Source organism: Colobus angolensis, unplaced genomic scaffold (assembly GCF_000951035.1).
Source record: "Colobus angolensis palliatus isolate OR3802 unplaced genomic scaffold, Cang.pa_1.0 Scaffold452, whole genome shotgun sequence".
Classification (NCBI taxonomy): domain Eukaryota; kingdom Metazoa; phylum Chordata; class Mammalia; order Primates; family Cercopithecidae; genus Colobus; species Colobus angolensis.
Window position 1 is genome coordinate 842,274 of NW_012117955.1, and position 20,528 is coordinate 862,801.

The window sequence follows — 20,528 nt, forward strand, 5'->3', positions numbered from 1 at the left end:
CTGGGTGACAGAACAAGACTCCGTCTCAAAAAAAAAAAAAAAAAGAATCCCAGAGGCGGCCAGGTGTGGTGGCTCTTGCCTGTAGTCCCAGAACTTTGGGAGGCCAAGATGGGCGGATCACCTGAGGTCAGGAGTTCAAGACCAGCCTGGCCAACATGGTGAAACCCCATCTCTACTAAAAATACAAAACATAGCCGGACATGGTGGTGCATGCCTGTAATCCTAGATACTCCGGAGCTTGAGGCAGGAGAATTGCCTGAGCCCGGGAGACAGAGGTTGCAGTGAGCCCAGATCATGGCACTGCACTCCAGCCTGGCCAACAAGAATGAGACTCTATCTCAGAAAAAAGAAAGAAAAAAAAAAAATCCCAGAGGAAAGAACAGAGGAAATGGAGAGAAGGAATTAATCAAGAAAATACAGTTTTCGCTTGGTATACACAGGGGATTTGTCCTTGGGCACCCAAGTACACCAAAATCCGCATCAAATCCTGAAGTGGGCCCCAAGAGCCCACTTCAGGAAAAGTTGGCCCCCAGTATACTTGGGTTCACATCCAGCAAATGCTATATTTTCAATCTGCGTTTGGTTGAAAAAAAAAATCCATTTTAAGTGGACCCGCGCAGTTCAAACCCAAGTTGTTCAAGGGTCAACTGTATTCTTTGAAAATTTCAGAGCTGAAGACAGACCTAAGTCTTCAGATTGGCAAGGTTCACCTACTAGTGCCATCCTCAATGAAGGAGAAAAACTAAGAGTCACTATTTAGACCCAGCCTCACGAAATTTCAGAACACCAAGGAAAAACAAATGATCCCAAAGGTTCCCAGTGCAGAGATACAAGTTACAAGTAAGAATCATTACGCACCAGACTTTGTGAGCAATACCGGGTGTTACAGCAACCCCTTCAGACATCTGAGGGAAAACAATTCCGAACCACAAGCCATCAACCAACCAATCATATATGAGAAATAAAAACTTTTTTTTGAGACAGGCTCTCACTCTGTCGCCCAGGCTGGAGTGCAGTGGTGTGAATGCAGCTCACTGCAGCCTCAACCTCCTGGGCTCAAGCAATCCTCCTGCCTCAGCCTCCCAAAGGGCTGGGATTACATGTGTGAGCCATTGCACCAGGCCAAAAAAACATTTTTTACATATAAGAACCCAGAAAGTTTATCTCCATGTCTAACAAATATGAAATCCTAGAAAGAGAACACGGAATGCAGGAAATGCTGGAACCACTCCAAGGGCACAGTAAAGGAAGCCCCAGCAGCTATGTGGCACACGTAGAAAGGGGGTGAGGAGGCTCAGCATGAGGGTGATTAAGCAGCTGGCTGACCATGAGGATGTGGGAAAGCATGCTTCCTCCCTTAACTTTCTAATTTCCAGATGGGAAATGCTAATTTCCAGATGGTAAGCCTGAAGCAGGCTAAAATATGACATAATTTTGAGTAATGTCTGAGTAATGAATAGCATCTAAAAATAGGATCCTAGGCCGGGCACAGTGGCTCACACCCGTAATCCCAGCACTTTGGGAGGCCGAGGCAGGTGGATCACCTGAGGTCAGGAGTTCGAGACCAGCCTGGCCAACATGGTGAAACCCCGTCTCTACTAAAAATAGAAAAGTTAGCCAGGCATGGTGGCACATGCCTGTAATCCCAGCTACTCAGGAGGTTGAGGCAGGAGAATTGCTTGAACCCGGGAATCGGAGGCTGCAGTGAGCTGAGACTGCGCCATTGCACTCCAGCCTGGGCATTGCATTACCCATCTCAAAAAATAAAATAAAATAAAATAAAATAAAATAAAAATAGGATCCACTTGACCTGGACGTGAGAAGCGCCTCCTTGAGAAGCATGGGCGTATGGGCAAGCCTGCATTCCCTACTCCACTCGGACTATTCCATCCCAGGGTGAACATGACAGATGCAAGTGAATCACCATCATAAGTGCTCTTTCTCAGTTTCCAGTTTCCAGAAACTCTCTACGTAAAGTTCAGGAAATGTTTATATAGAATAAAATGTAAATGGTATAGGCTGGGTGCGGTGACTCACTTCTGTAATCCCAGCACTTTGGGAGGCCGAGGCGGGTGGATCATGAGGTCAGGAGTTCAAGACTAGTCTGGCCAAGATGAGGAAACCCCATCTCTACTAAAAATACAAAAAAATTAGCCAGGTGTGGTGGCGGGTGCCTGTAATCCCAGTTACTCAGGAGGCTGAGGCAGAGAATCGCTTGAACCCGGGAGGCTGAGGTTACAGTGAGCTGAGATCGTACCACTGCACTCCAGCCTGGGGGACAGAGTGAGACTCCATCTTTAAAAAAAAAAAAAAATGTAAATGGTATAAACCTTAACTGCATAAAAGTCATGGTATAATGCAAATGTGTTCAATACACAATCTGTGCTGAGGAAGCCATGAAAAATAGTGGCTGCCTCTGACAGGCAAAGTAGGAAAGCAGAGATCCGAGACAGGTGACATCTCCACAGCTTCCCCCTGTGCAGGGTCGGTTTCTTTACAGCAGCATGAGTTACCTTTCAAAAGGAAGACCTCATGAGAGGCAGCGCGCTCAGAGTAACAGCACGGCTCACAGAAAACAGGAGCAGACCTGGGAAAGGAATGGGGGGACACGCTCTTCCTCCTTTTTCTTGACAGTCAGTAGATATAATCTGACAGAAATACAGGCCAAAATGTCCACAGGAGAAAAATCAAAACATAACAGAAATTAAAGTGGGGCGTAGGGGAGAAGGCTGGCATGAGCCACGGGCCTTGTGGCTCACAGTCGGGAGTCAACAGATTCTGCTTCAAGATGGCAGCACAAAACCAGGGCTCAGCCCGGAGCGCCCCTCGGGGCAAATGCCAGGAGAAATGGTCTGGGGGCTGCCCCCGGGAGAGGGACTGTCGGGGGCTCTTGCTTTCCTTTTTGGGCCCTTTTGTACTTTTGATTGTTTACTTCTATGCCCACTGGTTGATTTCTAACTCAAAAAAATAGAAAATAATAAATGAGACTCCTTCATGGACTCACCAGCACCTTCAGGACAAAATCCAAACCCCTCAGCAAGCTCTAGGCCCTCCTCAAGCTACCTGCTCCCTGGCCCGTCCCCCACCACAGCCCGAATCTCGTGCCCACTCACACCCCCAAGGTGCAAAGCACCCAAGGTACCAGGCCAGCTCAGGAGTCCCCCTGCTCCGGCGCACCCTGCACTCCCAGCTCCACAGGCGCTCTCCTCCCACCTACCACACTGCTCAACCCTCTACCCTACAGAAGCAGCACTGCCCCTCAGCCCAGACTGAGTGGAACCTGCCCGCCCATGCCTGGGACAGGCTGTTCTCCACTTCAATTCTGTCCAAGAAGATACACTCGCTATTTGCCATTGAGTTCCCACTGCCCATGGTGCTGTCTCTGGCTGGTGAGCCTCAGAGTCCAAGAGCCTATCAAGTTAATACCTTAGGGCAGAATAATCATGGTTAAAGCCCCATTCTGGAGTCAGTAATGAATCTGAGGCAAAAAGGAAAGGCTGGGCCTCAGTTCCCCAATCTGAGGAAGGAGCAGGTGGCAGGAGATCCACAGGGCCTCGCAGCTGTCAGGCAAATGCTGTGAAATTCCATTCACACTGGCCAGGGCTTAGCTTTCTTCATTCATCCATTTGATGGGTTAGCTGGAGTCTTCTTTGTCCAGGTAATAATTAAAGGGATCTAATCACAATTTGCCAGTGTCCTTATTCATCCACCACTAGAAGGGACCCCTCATCAAGGGGGTGTTTGGGGGTGACCTCGGGGTGTGCAGTCCTTCCCCCTAGCTGCTCACATGATGGTTAAGGGCTCCTGGGAAGATAGGCTGACTCAGTCCTGGCTTCCGTGTGACCCTGGGCTAAACGTAATTCTCTGCACCTCCATCTCCTTATCTGTGAGGTGTGAAGATAACTGTATCTGCTCCCATAGGGTGGTTGTAAAGATCAAAGGAGATTAAGGATGTAAGGCGCCTGGCACCCAGAAACGGCTTGGGAACAATGGCTGCCGTTCATAAGACTGAAAATCTCAATGTCCAGAGTGGCTGAGGACACTTCCCCATATCAATACCTGCAGGGTACACCCATGGTGTGATCACAAACCGACAAATGAGAAGAGTGAGACACAGCGATTGGGTCCTGCCCTGCACATGGTCACTGAGAAAGGAGCCAGGTGATCTGTAGTGGGACAATGTTGACTTTTTTTTTCCTTTATCCTCTTCTCCAGACAACCAAAGGCAGCCACAGTCCTTTTCAGAATTCAGTGGAGATGTCCAAGGCATGAGGCCAGGCGCTGTTTCCCTGGCTGTGCTGCTCCAGGGCACCTGGTCACCTCCAGGCATGCAGAGCTGTTGCAGGCTGTGCCTGGTCTGGAGAGGAGGCCTCTGCCCTTTGGGGGCAGCTCCAGGCTCCAGTCTCAGGGCAGGGCCCAAGGTGGCTTGAGTTGGCCCTCCTTCCCAGCCTCCTTCAGAGGGAACCTGTCCACAGCACCCCAGCACACACCAAGTCCACTTCCATCTCCCCTGCCTTGCGGTTCCCATGTGCTCCTGATGACCGTCCAGCCAGGTCAGGCTGACTCTACCCTCCCCGAGGGGACAGGGCCTTCAGGTACCCTCTGGATTGAACTACCCCAGTTCTGACCTGGTTCCAAGACACATTTGAGGGCCTCACGGACCAAACTAGACCTTGGCCCCTGCTTAGGCATGTGTGTGTCCCCTGGAACAACACACCAGGAACCAGCCCCTTATCTCAGTTGGAGGCCCCAGCAGGATTATAAACAGCACCTGCTGGTTTTAAGGTTGCTACCTGGGAAGTGGAGTTGGGAGGACTGTGTACTAACAATGGAGGATAAATGACAGCAAAGTAACACCCAGGCCTGGGTGATACCCTGATGCAGGCCTGTGCATGGGACCAGGAGCCAGGGTCCATGGGTCACGTCCTGCGCATCTGCAGCCCCTGGCCTCAGCCTGGGCCTCTGGCCCACAGCTCTTGCTGGCTGCCTGGCAGTCCCTGGACACCTCTGCATTCCTCCCCACCCTTTTGTCCCTCAGGCCCATGAGAGATGTTTTCAGAAGACGGTTTTCCTGTCTTCTGTTCATTGGAACTTGTGGGAGCAGCTCTTCTGGTGTTTCACAGAGCCCTTGGGCCCTCACTGTACATCTGCTGTCTCGGACCCTCCCCTCCCACATGTCCAGCTGTTCCCTGGGCATGACGTAGCCTGACATGTGCCCTTTTCACCCAGTCACTCATGCATTCATCCATAATGTGCTTTCCTAGCCTGTGCCAGCATCACGCTACATCCTGGGCTGTAAGACAAGGCCCCTGCCCACAAAGCTAGCACACTGGGCGCAGAGAGACTCTAAGTAAGGACATGGTTTCATGGGATAACTAGAGATGGCGGTAAACCAAATGCAGTGGCTGAGAAGTCTCTCCAGGTGGGTGAAGTGAGGAATGGGGGTGCAAAGACCATGGGTGAGAAAAGAACTTGCCTGTGGTGAGTGAGAATGGGGGGGTGAAGGCCAACCATGCACAGCCTCAGGGTAGAGTAGGGCATGGGGATTTCACCCTCGGTGCTTTGGCAGCGCGGTAAGCAGGGGAACAGTATGATGTGGCTTAGGTTTTAAGTCATCCATCTGGCTGCTATGTGGAGCTGGGGGCCCACAGTGCCCACCAGGAGCTGCAGAGACAACATGTTCAACGAGGTCCGAGAAGTGACAGCTCGATTCTGCCAGAAGAGGGACGGCGCATGGGTGACCTGACAGGAGAATTCAGGGGCATCCTGGTGACAAGTGGAGGAGTTTGCGGGGGAGGGGAGGCAGAGGAATAGATGAGGAAGTGAAGGGTTGTTGATCGTACTTCCTGGTGCTGCTCTGACAAAGCCCCACAAACCTAGCAGTTTAAAACAAGCAGGGCCAGAAGGTTGACTTCGAGGTGTGGGCCATGCTCCTGCCAGAGGTTCCAAAGGAGGATCTGTTGCCTCTTCCAGCTTCTGGTGGCCGTCCTTCATTCCTTGGCTGTGGCCTCCACCTTCACACGGCCTTCTCTGCAGATTTATCTGCTGAGTGCGATCGCATTAAGGGGCCACCCAGATAATCCAAATAAGCTCCTTCTCTCAAGATCCACAGAAGGCAGTATTTGTGGGGTTTTGGTTGGTTGTTTTTTGTTTTGGCTGTATAAGCGCGTAGTCAGAGGTTCTGGGAATTAAAATATGGACATACGTTTTTTGGGGGCCATCATCCAACTTATTCCCATGGGAATGATCGGAAGAGAAAGATAACACTGAGGCAGAAGAAGGGTGAACCCAAGGAGGGAGCTCTTGGGAAAGCTGCAGGATACGACCCAGAGCCAGAAATCTTCCTGCCAAGCTTTTTTATTTATTTATTTTTTTGAGACAGAGTTTTGCTCTTGTCACCCAGACTGGGGCTCACTGCAACCTCCACCTCCCAGGTTCAAGTAATTCTCCTTCCTCAGCCTCCCGAGTAGCTGGGATTACAGGTGTACGCCACCATGCCCTGCTAATTTTTGTATTTTTTTTTTATTCCAAGTCTGATCTTATTTATTTGTTACTCAAAAAGTTATTTCTGACTGGATTCAGACTTAGAAGTAGAAGCTCACAGAGAGGAAAGTCTGCGTCTCTTCGCAATTTGTTCCTGGCACTTCTCCTTAGCCTCCTTCATTCTTTTGGCCAAAAGTTTAGCATATTCTGCAGCCTCTTCCTTGTTTTTCTTAGTACGTTGCTCTTCAGAGCAATTCACCGCCGTTTGTGCTGCAAGACACGTGGACTAACAAGACGCTGAATCTTGGGTGCTTTGGTCCTAGGTTTCTTACCTTCTTCGTTTAAGGGCTTTCTCACAACATACTGGCGGACGTCATCTTCTTTAGAGAGATTGAAAAGTTTGCGGATTCTGCTAGCTCTTTTGAGGCCCAGGCGGCGAGGCACTGTAGTATCAGTCAGTCCAGAAATATCCTTCTCTCCTTTTTTTACAATACCCAAGTTGAGAACGCTCAGATTGGCATCCACAATGCAACCACGAACTGATTTTCTCTTTCCTTCTCCCGTTCTCCTTGGTCTGTAACAGGAATGCCCCTTACTCAGTAGCACGCGGACACGGCCATGGGTTAAGACACCCTGCTTCATGCGGAAACCTTGTTTGTCGTTCCCACCACTGATTCGGACCACATAACCCTTCCATTCTTCACCCAGAGCGTCAGCAGCAACTTCTGTGGCCATACGCTTCTCATAAAAAGTACGAAGTTTGCCTTCATCGTCCACTTCAACGAGTTTCTGGCAGCCAGTGGCTGGGAAGGAGATGTTCAGCTTCATCCTGAAGCAGCTGACCGCCTCCGAGGCGCCACGGAAAAGAGCTAATTTTTGTATTTTTAGTGGAGACAGTGTTTCATCATGTTGGCCAGGCTGGTCTCGAACTCTGACCTCAGGTGATCCACCTGCCTCAGCCTCCCAAAGTGCTGGGATTACAGGCATGAGCCACTGTATCCAGCTCCTGACAAGGTTTATTTCAAACATTACCAGTGAATTTTATGGGACAGGAATTATAGCTCAATTTTTGTGTGTATGAGACACAATCTCACTCTGTTGCCCAGGCTGGAGTGCAGTGGTATAATCCTGGCTCACAGCAACCTCTGCCTCCTGGGTTCAAGCAATTCTCCTGCCTCAGCCTCCCGAGTAGCTGGGATTACAGGTGTGTGCCACAACGCCCAGCCAAATTTTTGTATTTTTAGTAGAGATGGTATTTTGCCATGTTGGCCAGGCTGGTCTCGAACTCCTAGCCTCAACTGATCTGTTCGCCTTGGCCTCCCAAAGCACTGGGATTACAGACGTGAGCCACTGTGCCTAGACTATAGCTCAATATTTTTTGTTTTTTTTTTGACAAGGAGTTTTGCTCTTGTCGCCCAGGCTGGAGTGAAATGGTGTGATCTCGGCTCACCACAACCTCTGCCTCCTGGGTTCAAATGATTCTCCTGCCTCAGCCTCTTGAGTAGCTGGGATTATGGGCACCCACCACCACGCCCGGCTAATTTTTATGTTTTTAGTAGAGACAGAGTTTGCCATGTTGGCCAGGCTAGTCTTGAGCTCCTGACCTCAGGTGATCCACCCTCCTAAGCCTCCCAAAGTGCTGGGATTATAGGCGTGAGCCACCGTGCCCAGACCTATAGCCCAATTTTTTAAAGTTCTGAAAAACATTCAGAATCCCCCACCAACTCCCACCCTAAGTGGAGGCCACATTTTCACTCAAGGCACAAAGTCTTGCTAAGAGGTCTTTAATCCCTACCTCGAAGACCAGATACGTGAGGTGCAGAGAAAAGCCTCAATGTGGCAAGAGCAGGGAGGATGACCAGGCAGGGTCCAGGGATAGGTCAGATAAACATGGCGCTGGACCCATCCGGCCAACTAAACCCTCCCGGATCCACCCTCTTTCAGTTCCACTAGGAAAACAGCTGGCCTCAGCCCCACCGGAGACTCAGTGCCAGAGGGCCAGGGAAACTGAGTCTACCAGCAGGGAAGGCCCCCACAGTGGGTGTGGCATGAAAGGAACAGGATTCAAGCAGGGAGGAGGAAGTGCTCCTCCCTGAGGGTGAAGTGAGAGCTGGGAGCAGCTTTGGGCAGGGCCCACACCCTCCTGCTTGTAAACGCCCACCTGCCCCGGCCCAGGAGCTGCACGCATCACTGGGACTGGAACCCCCGCCAGGCCCCAACATCAGGAACTGTCTATGGACTTGAACCAGAGGCAATGGACTTCTGTTTGTGGCCAGCCCTGTCCTGAAGGCAAAGGGCAGTGCCTGGTGCGAGCAGACACTCCTTTTCCCAGCCAGGCCAAGGGTGTCATATTTGTCCCCGGCATTCCCTCAGGGCTCCCCTCCCTTCTACACTGTCATCTGTCATATCAGTAAACACCCTGGCAATGCGGTGGCAGGTGGGGGCTGTGGTCTCTGTGGCCACAGGCCTCACATTTGGAGCCCGTGAACCAGGAGGAACTGGGGGTATGTCCCAGGACTGTCCTTGCCTAAGCCCTCAGCCCTCACTCCCTGCACCTCGCCCTCCTTATTGCTTGGCTTCAAAGGAGAGACACCTCCTCCCAGACAGGGCACTTCCGACTTTACTCTCACCTGGACTTCCACGACCCCAGGAGGGCCTCAGGGCCAAGTCAGAGTTTGGGGCGCCCTGCACCCAGCCTGTGTCAGTGAAGTGAAGAGAGCTTCAGGCCGCGACTCTAGGAGGGTTCTCAGATAGGTGGAACCAGATGTCCCTGGTTAAAGATCCCACTGCTGGAATCCCCCCACATCCCACTCCAGAGATTCTGATTCAGTACAACCAGGTGGGGCCCTGTAATCTGTATTTTAACCTCCTCCCAAAGGGCCATGAACTGCTAGGCCAGTTGAGGGAAGGCCTGCCCCAGCACCAGCTCCCCCAGAGGGAAGCCCTGGGGGCCCCAGTACACCTCTCCCGCCCACCAGGGTTGGGGTGGTGCTGTGGCCAGGTCAGATGACTACCTCTGGGGCAGGGAGCTGGGGACTGCCTGTGCACCTCTTACAGACCTCCAAGCTCTGTGGAAGGGCCAGGAAGGCAGGATGGGGCGAGCCTCAGTGTTCTCTCCTCCTGTCCTTGGCAATGCAAAGAAGTTCAGGGCCTGTGATTCACAGCACTTTCCCCTTAACACGCCCACACCCATTTTTTTCAAGACCCCACCCAGCACAAACCAGGACAAGAAGGAACAGATTTAAACTTTTATGGAACTTCCTGCTCCCTGTGGCCTGGGAGATAGTTCCGTAACTCCTCTCTGGGTCTCTGGTCTCTGCCAGGGCAAGTCCAAGGGGTTTTCATTAGATGGACAACTCAGGCTGGGGCTTATGACTCCTTTGCTAGATGTAAAACATCCAAGAGGCCATCAGGTAACAACGATGACACCAAAAGGCAGGGGGAAGGGACCCAGAAGAGAGAGAATAGACTGCTGTCCTCCCTAAGCCTTGGAAATCCCTGAGCTGATGGGAGGCATGAGGCCTCTTGGTCCAACAGCATGGGCAGCAGCATGTAGAGCGGCCAGACACCCACATGTGGCTCACAGCCCTCCCAAGCAGGAGGTTCCTGTTGCTGCTGGGATCCACAACACAACCCACAGCGACCAAGCCCAACACATCTGCCTACTCAAATGGCCTTGGGAGCATTCTCCCGCTCCATTCCCACAAACACATTCCCCTACAACCACCAATTTACTGCAGGCAGGCTCCTCCTCCAGAAACGGCAGAGCACTTTTCTCCCTGTCTCCCAAACACAGTGCCACACTTGGCCCTGCAGGGTGGCCATGGGTGGGGAGATGGTGCCAGCTGTGAGTTCAAGCCCTGGCTCTGACACCCATCCCTGATACACCATCCCGGGCAAGACTCCAACCTCCCTGAGCCACCACCCCTCCTCTACGAGATGCAGGTTACAGCACCTATCCTCTGGTATTACTTGCAAGGACTGCTGGGGACACATTTATTATAAACTGTCTGCACAGAATTGGCACCCAATAAATGACTTCCTTCCCCTCCTTCCTACTCTGTGATTTAGTTTCCCTGTCTCAGTTCCAAATTTACAGAGATCTCAAGCTCTCCTCAGAAATGCCAAAGTGGCCCAGGCACCAAAAACAGAGAATAAATACTTTCTACAAACTCTCAATGTTGAAGTCAACAGCTCCAACTGGGAATTCACTCTGGTTGCTGGCTGACTCCATCCCCTGAATCCTAGATTTTCTCAGTTCAGTGTGGGAGAAAGAGTGGACAGGTAAGTTCGCCACCATTTTCCCACTTCTCAGCCTGCTCCCTGACAGGGCAGCAGGAGATAAACGGTTACACAAGGGCAGGGAGGCTGTAAGGCCCTTTGCCAGACACCAGGAAGCACTGTAACTCCTTTTAAAAGTATATGGAGGTAATCTGAGTCACCATTAAACACGCAGGAACAAGTGTCCGCAGCGTTCCCCAAAGTTAACGGACACATTCCCCTGGGATGGGCCGGGCAGCCTCTCCGCAGGAGGCACGTTCTGAAGCTAGCTCATGCGTGTCCATCCTGATGGTGCGAATGCCCAGCGTCCAAAGTTGCCATGCCCTTGGTGGGAAGCTACCGGGACTGCGTCTGGCCGCCACTCTGGACCCGGGGCCCGGCTCTGGGGCGGCCACTCTCGTGGGCACCGCCGCTGCGGGCAAGTGTTAGGAACGACCTTCGCGGCAAGGGTGGAGATGTGATCACCAAACCTCCCGTGCCCCGGGCTCCACCGGCCCACGAGGGTGACGCTTTCCCCTGGGTTTCCAGGGCGCCTAGCCGGGCGCCGGGGGCCGCACTCCCCGGATCCCCTAGAGCTGTCCCTACGCGGATCTCCTTAGAGGGACATGCATCCGAGACGTCTTGGGTGCCCGGGCGCACTTGTTTAGCGGGGCAGGGTGGCCAGGCTGGAAACCAGACCTCCAAGCGCCCCGCGCGCCGCCAGCCTGTCCCGTCTGGGGTCCCCAAGGGAGGAACCCCGGCCTTAAGAGAACGACCCATTTGGGAGCTCCGACGCGACCCCGAGTTCGGGGGGCGCCGAGCGCCTCACCTGAGCGGGACACAGACGGCCAGGTACCTGTCGACTGCCACGGCCATAAGGCTGAAGATAGAGCTCTGCGTGAGCACCAGCACAAAGCAGGCGAGGAAGAGGCAGCCGTAGAAGTCAGTGCAGAAGCCCAGGCTGATGGTGATAGCAAAGGGGATGGCGAAGAGCCCCACGGCCACGTCCGCCGCTGCCAGGGACACCAGGAAGTAGTTGGTGGGCGTCTGCAGCGCGCTCGCCGTGCCCACCGCGGCGCACACCAGCACGTTGCCCGCCACAGACAGCGCGGCGATGACCAGCTCCAGCGCCACGTACAGCGCGTCCTGTGTCTCCAGCAGCATGGCCGGGCCGGCCGGGCCCCGGGCGTCCCCTACCGGAGGCGCGCTGGGCGCGGGGCAGCCGCGTGAGCCCCGCCGGGCATGGCCGTAGCGCCCGGACAGCGCCTCCGCCGGCCGCTTCTGAGCCCCGGGGCTGGGGAGCTGCCGGCCGGGACCCAGGGGTCGGGGCCGCGGCCAAGAGGAGGCACTCATTGGCCGGCGCGCCCGCCCGTCTCGGGCTGGGCGGAGCACCACCCCCTCGCCCAAGCCCAAAGTTCGCGCCCGCGCGGGGGCCCTGCGGTCCAAGCTCAGCGTCGCGTCTTGGTGGCGGCCGAAAACTAACAAATTGCCCCAACTTCCCGTCACGCTCAAGCTCGGAGGCTGTGTCCCAGCGCTCGCACCGCCTTCCAGTCCGGGCGGCTCCTGGGATGGGGCTGGGCTCTGCCCCGGGCGCCCGCCAGTCCCAGGAGCCGCAGCGAGAGGATCCCCCAGGGCAACGCACCCCTGGGAGGGGCGAGCTCACTCCATGCTAACCCTGAGCACCAAGGGCAGGCCGACTGGATGGGGTGCTGTCGGGCAGGCAGGGAGCCGAGGCCGCAGTCTTCGCTCGTGCAGCAATCTCGGGCAGCGCGGCACCACCCTAGCTGTCCCCAGGCCGCGGCGCCGGACTGCAAGGAGCCCTTGGGGGCTGCAGCCCCGGCCGCCTCCCTGCTGCTCAGCGCTGCTCTCCACCCTCGCCCCTTCACCCCCTCCACCCGCTCCCCCGCCATGTCCTACGCCCCGCTCTGCCTTCTTCCTTAAGGCAGGCTCGTGTCCGTCCCATCCTCGTCCTCTGCCCGAAAATACCAGTGTTCCCCGAGCTATCTTTCTTCTTTCCTTCACACTCACCCTGGATGGGCACGGGCTCCCGAGGCCTCCCACGTGGCCCTCACACCCTTAACTCCCAAATCTCTTGCTTCAGCCCTAACAGCCTCCTGAGGACCAGATCCTAACATCCCACTGCCCACTGCGGGACTCGCCAGGAGAGAGACTGGCGGCCCCAAATCCAACAAGTCCAAAACCAAGCTCATCTCTAATTCTCCCCAAACCTGTGCTGCTGCCTTTTCCTGGGACCCTGTTCGTTACTGACCTCGCAACCCTCACCCACCCTAGGAAGTTTGCTGACACCCTGAGCCTCCGCCTTTCTACGCGTCCCAGTGATCAGCAGTGCTGCTGGTTCTGCTTCCAGAGCCTTGCTTCCCTCTACCCACAAAGTCTTGCCCCCAATCCCTTCTCACCACCTGCTTCTGCCATCGCTCCCTCTCTGCCTGTGGGTCCTTCAGCTTCTGCAGCCCTCACCAACACCATTGTTCTAGAGCACGCCTGGCCACGCTATTTCACCACCTGAAAGCCTTTGCTGATAGTCACCAAAGAGGATGGGTAAGATTTTCCAGAAACAGGAAAAGGTGCTTGTAAAATCATGTTAAGCAAAAAGCAAAACATGGGGTGACTGCTAAAGGGTACAAGATTTTTTAGGGTGATAAAAATTTTCTCAATGTGGTGATGGTTGTACGGTTCTGTGGATATATCCCAAAGCCACTGAACTGTACACTTGAAAGGGATGCATTGTGTGGCACATAAATTGTATCTCAATGTAGCTGTAACAATGACAACAATATGGCTCATGCCTATAATCCCAAAAGTTTGGGAGGCCAAGGCGGGAGGATCATTTGAGGCTAGGAGTTCAAGACAAGCCTGGCCAATGTAGGGAGACCCCATCTCTAAACAAACAAACAAACAATAAATCAGTCAGGCACGGTGGCAGGTACCTGTAGTCCCAGCTACTTGGGAGGCTGAGGCAGGAGGATCCTTTGAGGCCAGGAGTTCGAGGCTGCAGTGAGCTGGGATCATGCCACTGCCTTCCATCCAGGCTGGGCAACAGAGGGAGACCCTGTCTCTAAAAAAACAAGAAGAAGAAAAACCCCTCAGCCCTCCACAGGCATGAACAGTAACATCTGTCCTTGTACCGAGGACAGCAAAATGTCAAAAGCACACACAGTAGACCTCTTCGCTGGGTGGGATGATTATAGGGAATTTTTTTTCTCTATTTCCCTTGAGGTTTTGTTACTTCCATAATGAAAACACTTGATTTATATATCAAAATATTGGTAAGTCCACACATTCCATGTCCTGGTCACCTGAGTTCTGGAATCACCTGCTCCACCACCTATGTTCCCATAGCACTTGACACCAACTTCTGCTGCCACACAGAAGGCCAGAGAGATCAGGCAGCTCATCCAATAGCACTTCCTTGGAGTGGCAGAGGGGAAAGGGGAAAGGGTTAGAGGAGGCTTCCTGGAGTACTGGCTTTTACAGAGTGAGGGAGGCTTCACAGTGAGGCGGTTCCAGCCATGCCAGGCAGAGGTGGTAGTTAGGAGTTTGCCCAGGGATGCCACCATGCCCAGAAGAGTGCAGAGAAAAAGGCCTAGTGGGGAAGGCTCTGGTTGCCAGGCTGGAGAGTTGGTCATCCTGCTGGGATGCCAGTCCGCAGAAGTCACAGGGTGAGGCGGGGATGGTCACAGCGCTATCCAAAAGAGTGAGTAGAGATTTTGCAGAGGGAGAGGGGGTGAACAGTGTCCGGCTGGTTGCTATGAGTGGTTCCTGCATGCCCTGCAGCTGCTGGGCCTGGGCTCTGCTCCAGCATTTTCTGTGCCCAGAATCCCCGTTTCCCCTTTTCAGAGCCCAACTTCCATCAGGAAACCTTCTCTGAATCACCCAATGCATTAGGCCATTCTTACATTGCTATAAAGAAATATCTGAGACTGGGTAATTTACAAAGAAAAGAGGTTTATTTGGCTCACAGTTCTGCAGGCTGTAAACCATACTGCCAGCATCTGCTTGGCTTCTGAGGGGCCTCAGGGAGCTTTACTAGTGGCAGAGGGTGAAGTGGGAGCAGTCATGTCACATGGGGAAAGCAGGGGCAAGAGGTGGGAGGAGGTGCCACACCTTTTTTAACAACCAGATCTTGTAAGAACTCACTATCATGAGGACAGCACTAAAAAGGATGGCACTAAACCATTCATGAGAAACTGCTCCCATGGGCCAATCACCTTCCACTAGGCTCCACCTCCAACGCTGAGGATTACATTTCAGCATGAGATTTGGGAGGACAAATTTCCAAACGATAGCACCTAAGTAGGAAGTCTCCAGCACAGGGCTTTACCCTGTTCCCTTCTATGTTGTAGTCCACCGAGTTTCATGTCCCTGCTGTCCCTCACCAGCAGAGCTTCCCCTTCTCTGTCCTCTCCCCACCCCAGCCCCACCTGGTACCCTTTGACTCACACAACCACCCACTCCTCTTCACGAAGTCTATGTGAAATGAATCATACATCATACATTTTCCTGATTCTTTCAACCCCTGATCCATGCTAGGATTTGAGCTGGACCCACTGGGTCCATGGGGGTGCCAATTATTATTATTAAGTATTATAATTATTATTGACAGGCTATTATTCAGGGAACACAAGGAGGAAGTGTGGAATCTGAAGAGAGTCATGGCATTTAGTCTTTTTTTTTTTTTTTTTTTAAACAGAGTCTCACTCTGTCACTGAGGCTGTAGCACCATGGTGGGATCATAGCTCACTGCAGTCGCAACCTCCTGGGCTCAGGTGATCCTCCCACTCCAGCCTCCCAAGTGGCTAGGACTCAGGTGCACACCACCATGCCTGGCTAATGTGTAATTTTTTTGTAGCAACCGTGTCCCACTATGTTGCCCAGGCCAGTCTTGAACTCCTGGGCTCAAGCAATCCTCCCATCTCAGCCTCCCAAAGTGCCAGGATTACAAGTGTGAGCCACTGCACCCAGCCAGTTTAGTCCTGAAAGCAATTAGTGTGCAGTGAGCAGAGCCTGGGTCTTAGCAACAGAGAACCCAGGTTTGATTCCCAGTTCTGCTGTTGATGTTGGACAAGTCAATTAATCTTTCTAAGCCCCTATTTCTTATGTGTAAGATGGGATAACAGTATCTACTTCACAGGGTAGGCTAAAAAGGGGCAGGAGGAGCCATCTGCCATCTGCCAACCTCTAGATCCTGACTCCTGGAAAACAACTGCAGTGAAAACATTTGGGTAGGTTAGGACTAGAGCCCTAGAAACTCAAATGGGCTTTTCACTGGTGAAAGTGGAAGGGTATGTTTCGTGAACAAACTGACCCTCCACGGACCTCTTCCAGACTGCTAGTACACATCCTCTCATCTCTCACCTCTCTCATCCTGCCTCAACTGCCAGAGCAGAATCCAGGTGGCATACAGATGGTCCCAGAATTGGCATGAAAGACTCAGGCTCTCTCTGTGTTTCTGCTCTGCCATCTTCAGTAGCTTTCCTCTTAGGCTTGTTACCACATGGTTACAAAAAGGCTGCCACAGCTGCAAGCGTTGCTTGCTCATGCAACCTCATTCAAAGCAGAAGAGGGCTAGCCTCCCTACCATTTATCATGGGGTGAAGTCGTGGATCACGTGCTACCCTACACCAACCATGAGCACAGGGAAATGGAATGATCATGCCTGGTTTTGACCAAATATGGTTTATTCCATGGGGAAGAGGGAGGGGCATACCTTTCCCAAATATGTTACCATCCAAATAAACTCGGGGCTCTATAAAATAAAGAGGAGAGGAGTACAATGCACATTGCTCCTCAGTGTCTGTGTTAGTGTCAGAGGGAACTTTTAACTCTAACCTGAGAGCTCCAGGCCTCACTGGCTTGTACCTAAAGATGGCACACATCAGGAGTCACAGCCTACATTTCAGAACAGCTGACTCTCTCCAGGCGTCAGCTCCCCACAAAATCCATCAAGCACTTCTGGAAGTCAACAAGGATTTCTTACTGTACCTCAACTTTCTACTTCTCTCTGAAATCCAACGACTTGTTACTGGTTCAAACTTGGGACTGGCTCTAATTTTCCTGAGGATGAGCCCAGTCCCAGGAGGCTCCTCAGTCTCTGGTCAGTGAATGACTGTTGGGTAGGTCTCGCCAAGTCTCCAGAGGCAGCTCTGCACCCCAGAGATGGACCCGGCCAGACTCCTGCACCACTGCACACACACATCGCATGTTCCCAACACTGATGGGCTTTAAGTCCTTGAACTAAAAGACTTTGCCTTCTATTTCTTCTGTACTGTCCTTCCTAAGGTTCTTGAACAATGTTTGGAAAATAGTGAGCACTTATTAATGTTACCACATGTATTGTTTCAGAAGTAAAGTGGGTGCCAGACAGTGTACCTCAATTTCCTCAAATCTGAAATGAGAAAGTTAAAATGAGGACCAAATTATATGATAAATATAGAAGCACATTAAAGAGTATTCATTCCATATATGTATGAAGTAATGTTACACATACATTCATTCTGCCCTCAGACATTCAGAGAAAATGTAACTTCTTTATGCTCTGAATTGTCCTGAACTTCTTCAGGCTCCCCCGAACAGGCAGTGGAGACAACTTGGATTTTCCAGTTAACATTTTTTGAGTCCAGTTACCAGGATGGTGGTGAAGGGAAGCCCCAGAATGTCTGCTTTGCAGTGGTCCTGGTTAATCAGTTCAGAGTTGTGTGAAAAGACAGAATACTCCAGGAGGAATGTTTCTAAGAAAGAGTAGAAAGAAGCAGTCGGGTGCTGTGGCTCATGTCTGTGATCCCAGCACTTTGGGAGGCAGCGGTGGGAGGATCACAAGGTCAGGAGTTCAAGACCAGCTTGGCCAACATAGTGAAACTCTGTCTCTACTACAACTACAAAAAATTAGCTGGGCTTGGTGGCGGGCACCTGTAATCCCAGCTACTCAGGAGGCTGAGGCAGAAGGATTGTTTGAACCCGGGAGCTGGAGGTTGCAGCAAGCCGAGATCCCACCGTTGCACTACGGCCTGGGCAACAGTGCGAGACTCTGTCTCAAAAAAGAAATAAACAAATAAAGTTAGAGTAGAAAGAAGTGATTACCTGCTATGTTTGATGTTATGGAGAGAGATTTGGTATACATTTGGAGATCTTAGCAAATAGTGATAGTTACTAAGAAAAAATAAGGGAGGCAATTAGTAACTATAAAAAAAAAAGAAAGTTGAAGAGATAAAATCAATAACAGTACATATGTTTCGATGTAAACATAATTATATAGTCAAAATACTGTGAAGCAGATTATTAACCAAGTGATACTGCCTGCTGAGCTCAAGAGGATGTTTAGAAATATGTAGGCATGCTTTTGGTTCCCACTGTTACATAGCCATTACTGGCAATTAGTGGACAGAGACCAGAGATGTTAAATATCCTTTACAATGAAGAATTGTCCCACCAAAATGCCATTATTGCTTCTACTGGGAAACTGATATAAACACTGAATATGAGCCAGGTACAGTGGCTCATGCCTGTAATCCTAGCACTTTGGGAGGTCGAGGTGGGTGGATCATGAAGTCAGGAGATCGAGACCATCCTGGCTAACATGGTGAAACCCCAATACAAAACATTAGCTGGGCGTGGTGGCGGGTGCCTGTAGTCCCAGCTTCTCAAGAGGCTGAGGCAGGAGAATCACGTGAACATGAGAGGCAGAGGTTGCAGTGAGCCGAGATCACACCACTGCACTTCAGCCTGGGCAACAGAGCAAGACTCTATCTCAAAAAACAAAACAAAAAAAACAAAGCAAAACACTGAATACTGATTTAATGAAAAAATTTGATAAATCTCTTTTCCTTCCTTCCTTTCCAACTTCCTTCCTTCCTTCCTTCCTTTTTTTTCCTCTCTCTTTCTTTTTTGACAAAGTCTCACTTTGTTGCCTAGGCAGAACTCCAGGGCTCATGTGATCCACTCACGTTGGCCTCCCAAAATTCTGGGATTACAGATATGATCCACGACAACCAGCATAAAACTGTCTTGAGGAAATGGAGGCACGGAAAAGTGTCTGTGTTTAGGGGTGGGTGAGGGAAAAGATTAAGCCACAGTTGCCTGAGATGTCAATACCAGGCAGGACTAACAAGAAGCTGGTAAAAAATTAAAAAGAAAAACTAAGAAATGACATGTCCATAGGAGGCTTTGAAAAGCTCTTATTCAGGCCAGACATGGTGGCTCATGCCTGTAATCCCAGCACTTTGGGAGCCCGAGGTAAGTGGATCACCTGAGGTCAGGAGTTCAAGACCAGCCTGACCAACATGGTGAAACCCCGTCTCTACTAAAAATACAAAAACTAGCAGCGTGTGGTGGCACACGCCGGTAGTCCCAGCTACTTGGGATGCTGAGGCAGGATAATCGTTTGAACCTGGGAGGCAGAGGTTGCAGTGAACCAAGATGGTGCCATTGAATTCCAGCCTGGGTAACAAGAGTGAAACTCCATCAACAGAAAAGAAAAGAAAAAGAAAAAAGCTCTTATTCCTGGGAATATGTAAGGCCTGTGCATGTGCATAGGCCCAGGAAAGACATGAAAATGAAATAATCTGTCACTTTTGGCTGACTTTGAGGCTGTGCATAAGCAGGAAATAAAGGCTAAGGTAGAGTCGTCAACCGTGAAAGTGTACCCCAACACACACACTAAGCCCTTTTGCAAAGGCTGGGAGACCTACAGATTCAAGGCATTTAAGGAAACTGCTATCCTATTATCAGCTGCTGACCGCTAAGCTGACTAGGCAGAGACTTTAGCTGCTACATGTGACAAAAAATACAGACATCACATAATTTGTCTAGGAAATTCACTAAACAAATGAACAGCAACAACAGCAACAAACAGTATCAACCAGAAATCCTGGGGTGCCAGGATCCAATTTTCAGAGTTGCCACTTTGTATTATTTTAAATGTTGTGCTTTCAACAAAATATTATGAGACATGCACATAAGAAGGAAAATGCGGCCCACATACAGGAGAAAAAAGAAACAATAGAAACTGCTCCTAAGAAAGTCGAGATGTTGGGTTTACTAGGCAAAGATTGTATGTAGGTATGTTTTATTTATTTTTATGTACTTAATTTTTTTAGAGATAGAGTCTCACTCTGTTGTCTAGGCTGCAGTGCAGTGGCACAATCATGATTTGCTACAGTCTTGAACTCCTGGGCTCCAGTGATTCTTTTGTCTTAGCCTCCTGAGTAGCTGGAACTACAGGCACGTGCCACCATACTGGCCAATTTTTTTTTTTTTTTTTTTTTTTTGAGGCGGAGTCTCGCTCTGTCGCCCGGGCTGGAGTACTGTGGCCGGATCTCAGCTCACTGCAAGCTCCGCCTGCCGGGTTCACGCCATTCTCCTGCCTCAGCCTCCCAAGTAGCTGGGACTACAGGCGCCCGCCATCTCGCCCGGCTAGTTTTTTGTATTTTTTAGTAGAGACGGGGTTTCACCGTGTTAGCCAGGATGGTCTCGATCTCCTGACCTCGTGATCCGCCCGTCTCGGCCTCCCAAAGTGCTGGGATTACAGGCTTGAGCCACCGCGCCCGGCCAACTGGCCAATTTTTTAATTTTTTTGTGGAGATGGGGGTCTCATTTTGTTTTCCAGCCTGGTCTCAAACTCCTGGCTGCAAGTGATCCTTCTGCCTCAGGTGCCCAAAGGGCTGAAATTACAGGCATGAGCCACTGCGCCCGGGGCCTAGACAAAGATTTTAAAACAGCTATTTTAAACATTGTTCAAAAAATTAAAAGGGGCCAGGTGCAGTGGCTCA

At 51.3% G+C, this 20,528-nt stretch overlaps 1 protein-coding gene and 1 pseudogene across 1 annotated transcript in view; both read right to left on the reverse strand.

Moving 5' to 3' along the window:
• ADORA2B (adenosine A2b receptor) overlaps positions 1 to 12,229 on the reverse strand; it is a 33,107-nt gene extending 20,878 nt beyond the window's left edge. The window contains exon 1 of the mRNA XM_011957974.1: positions 11,573 to 12,229. Within this exon, the coding sequence (XP_011813364.1) occupies positions 11,573 to 12,096 (524 nt within the window). The 5' untranslated portion in view covers positions 12,097 to 12,229. The remainder of the gene's footprint in view (positions 1 to 11,572) is intronic.
• On the reverse strand, positions 6,563 to 7,346 carry LOC105523189 (annotated as a pseudogene).
• Positions 12,230 to 20,528: the final 8,299 nt, after the last annotated feature.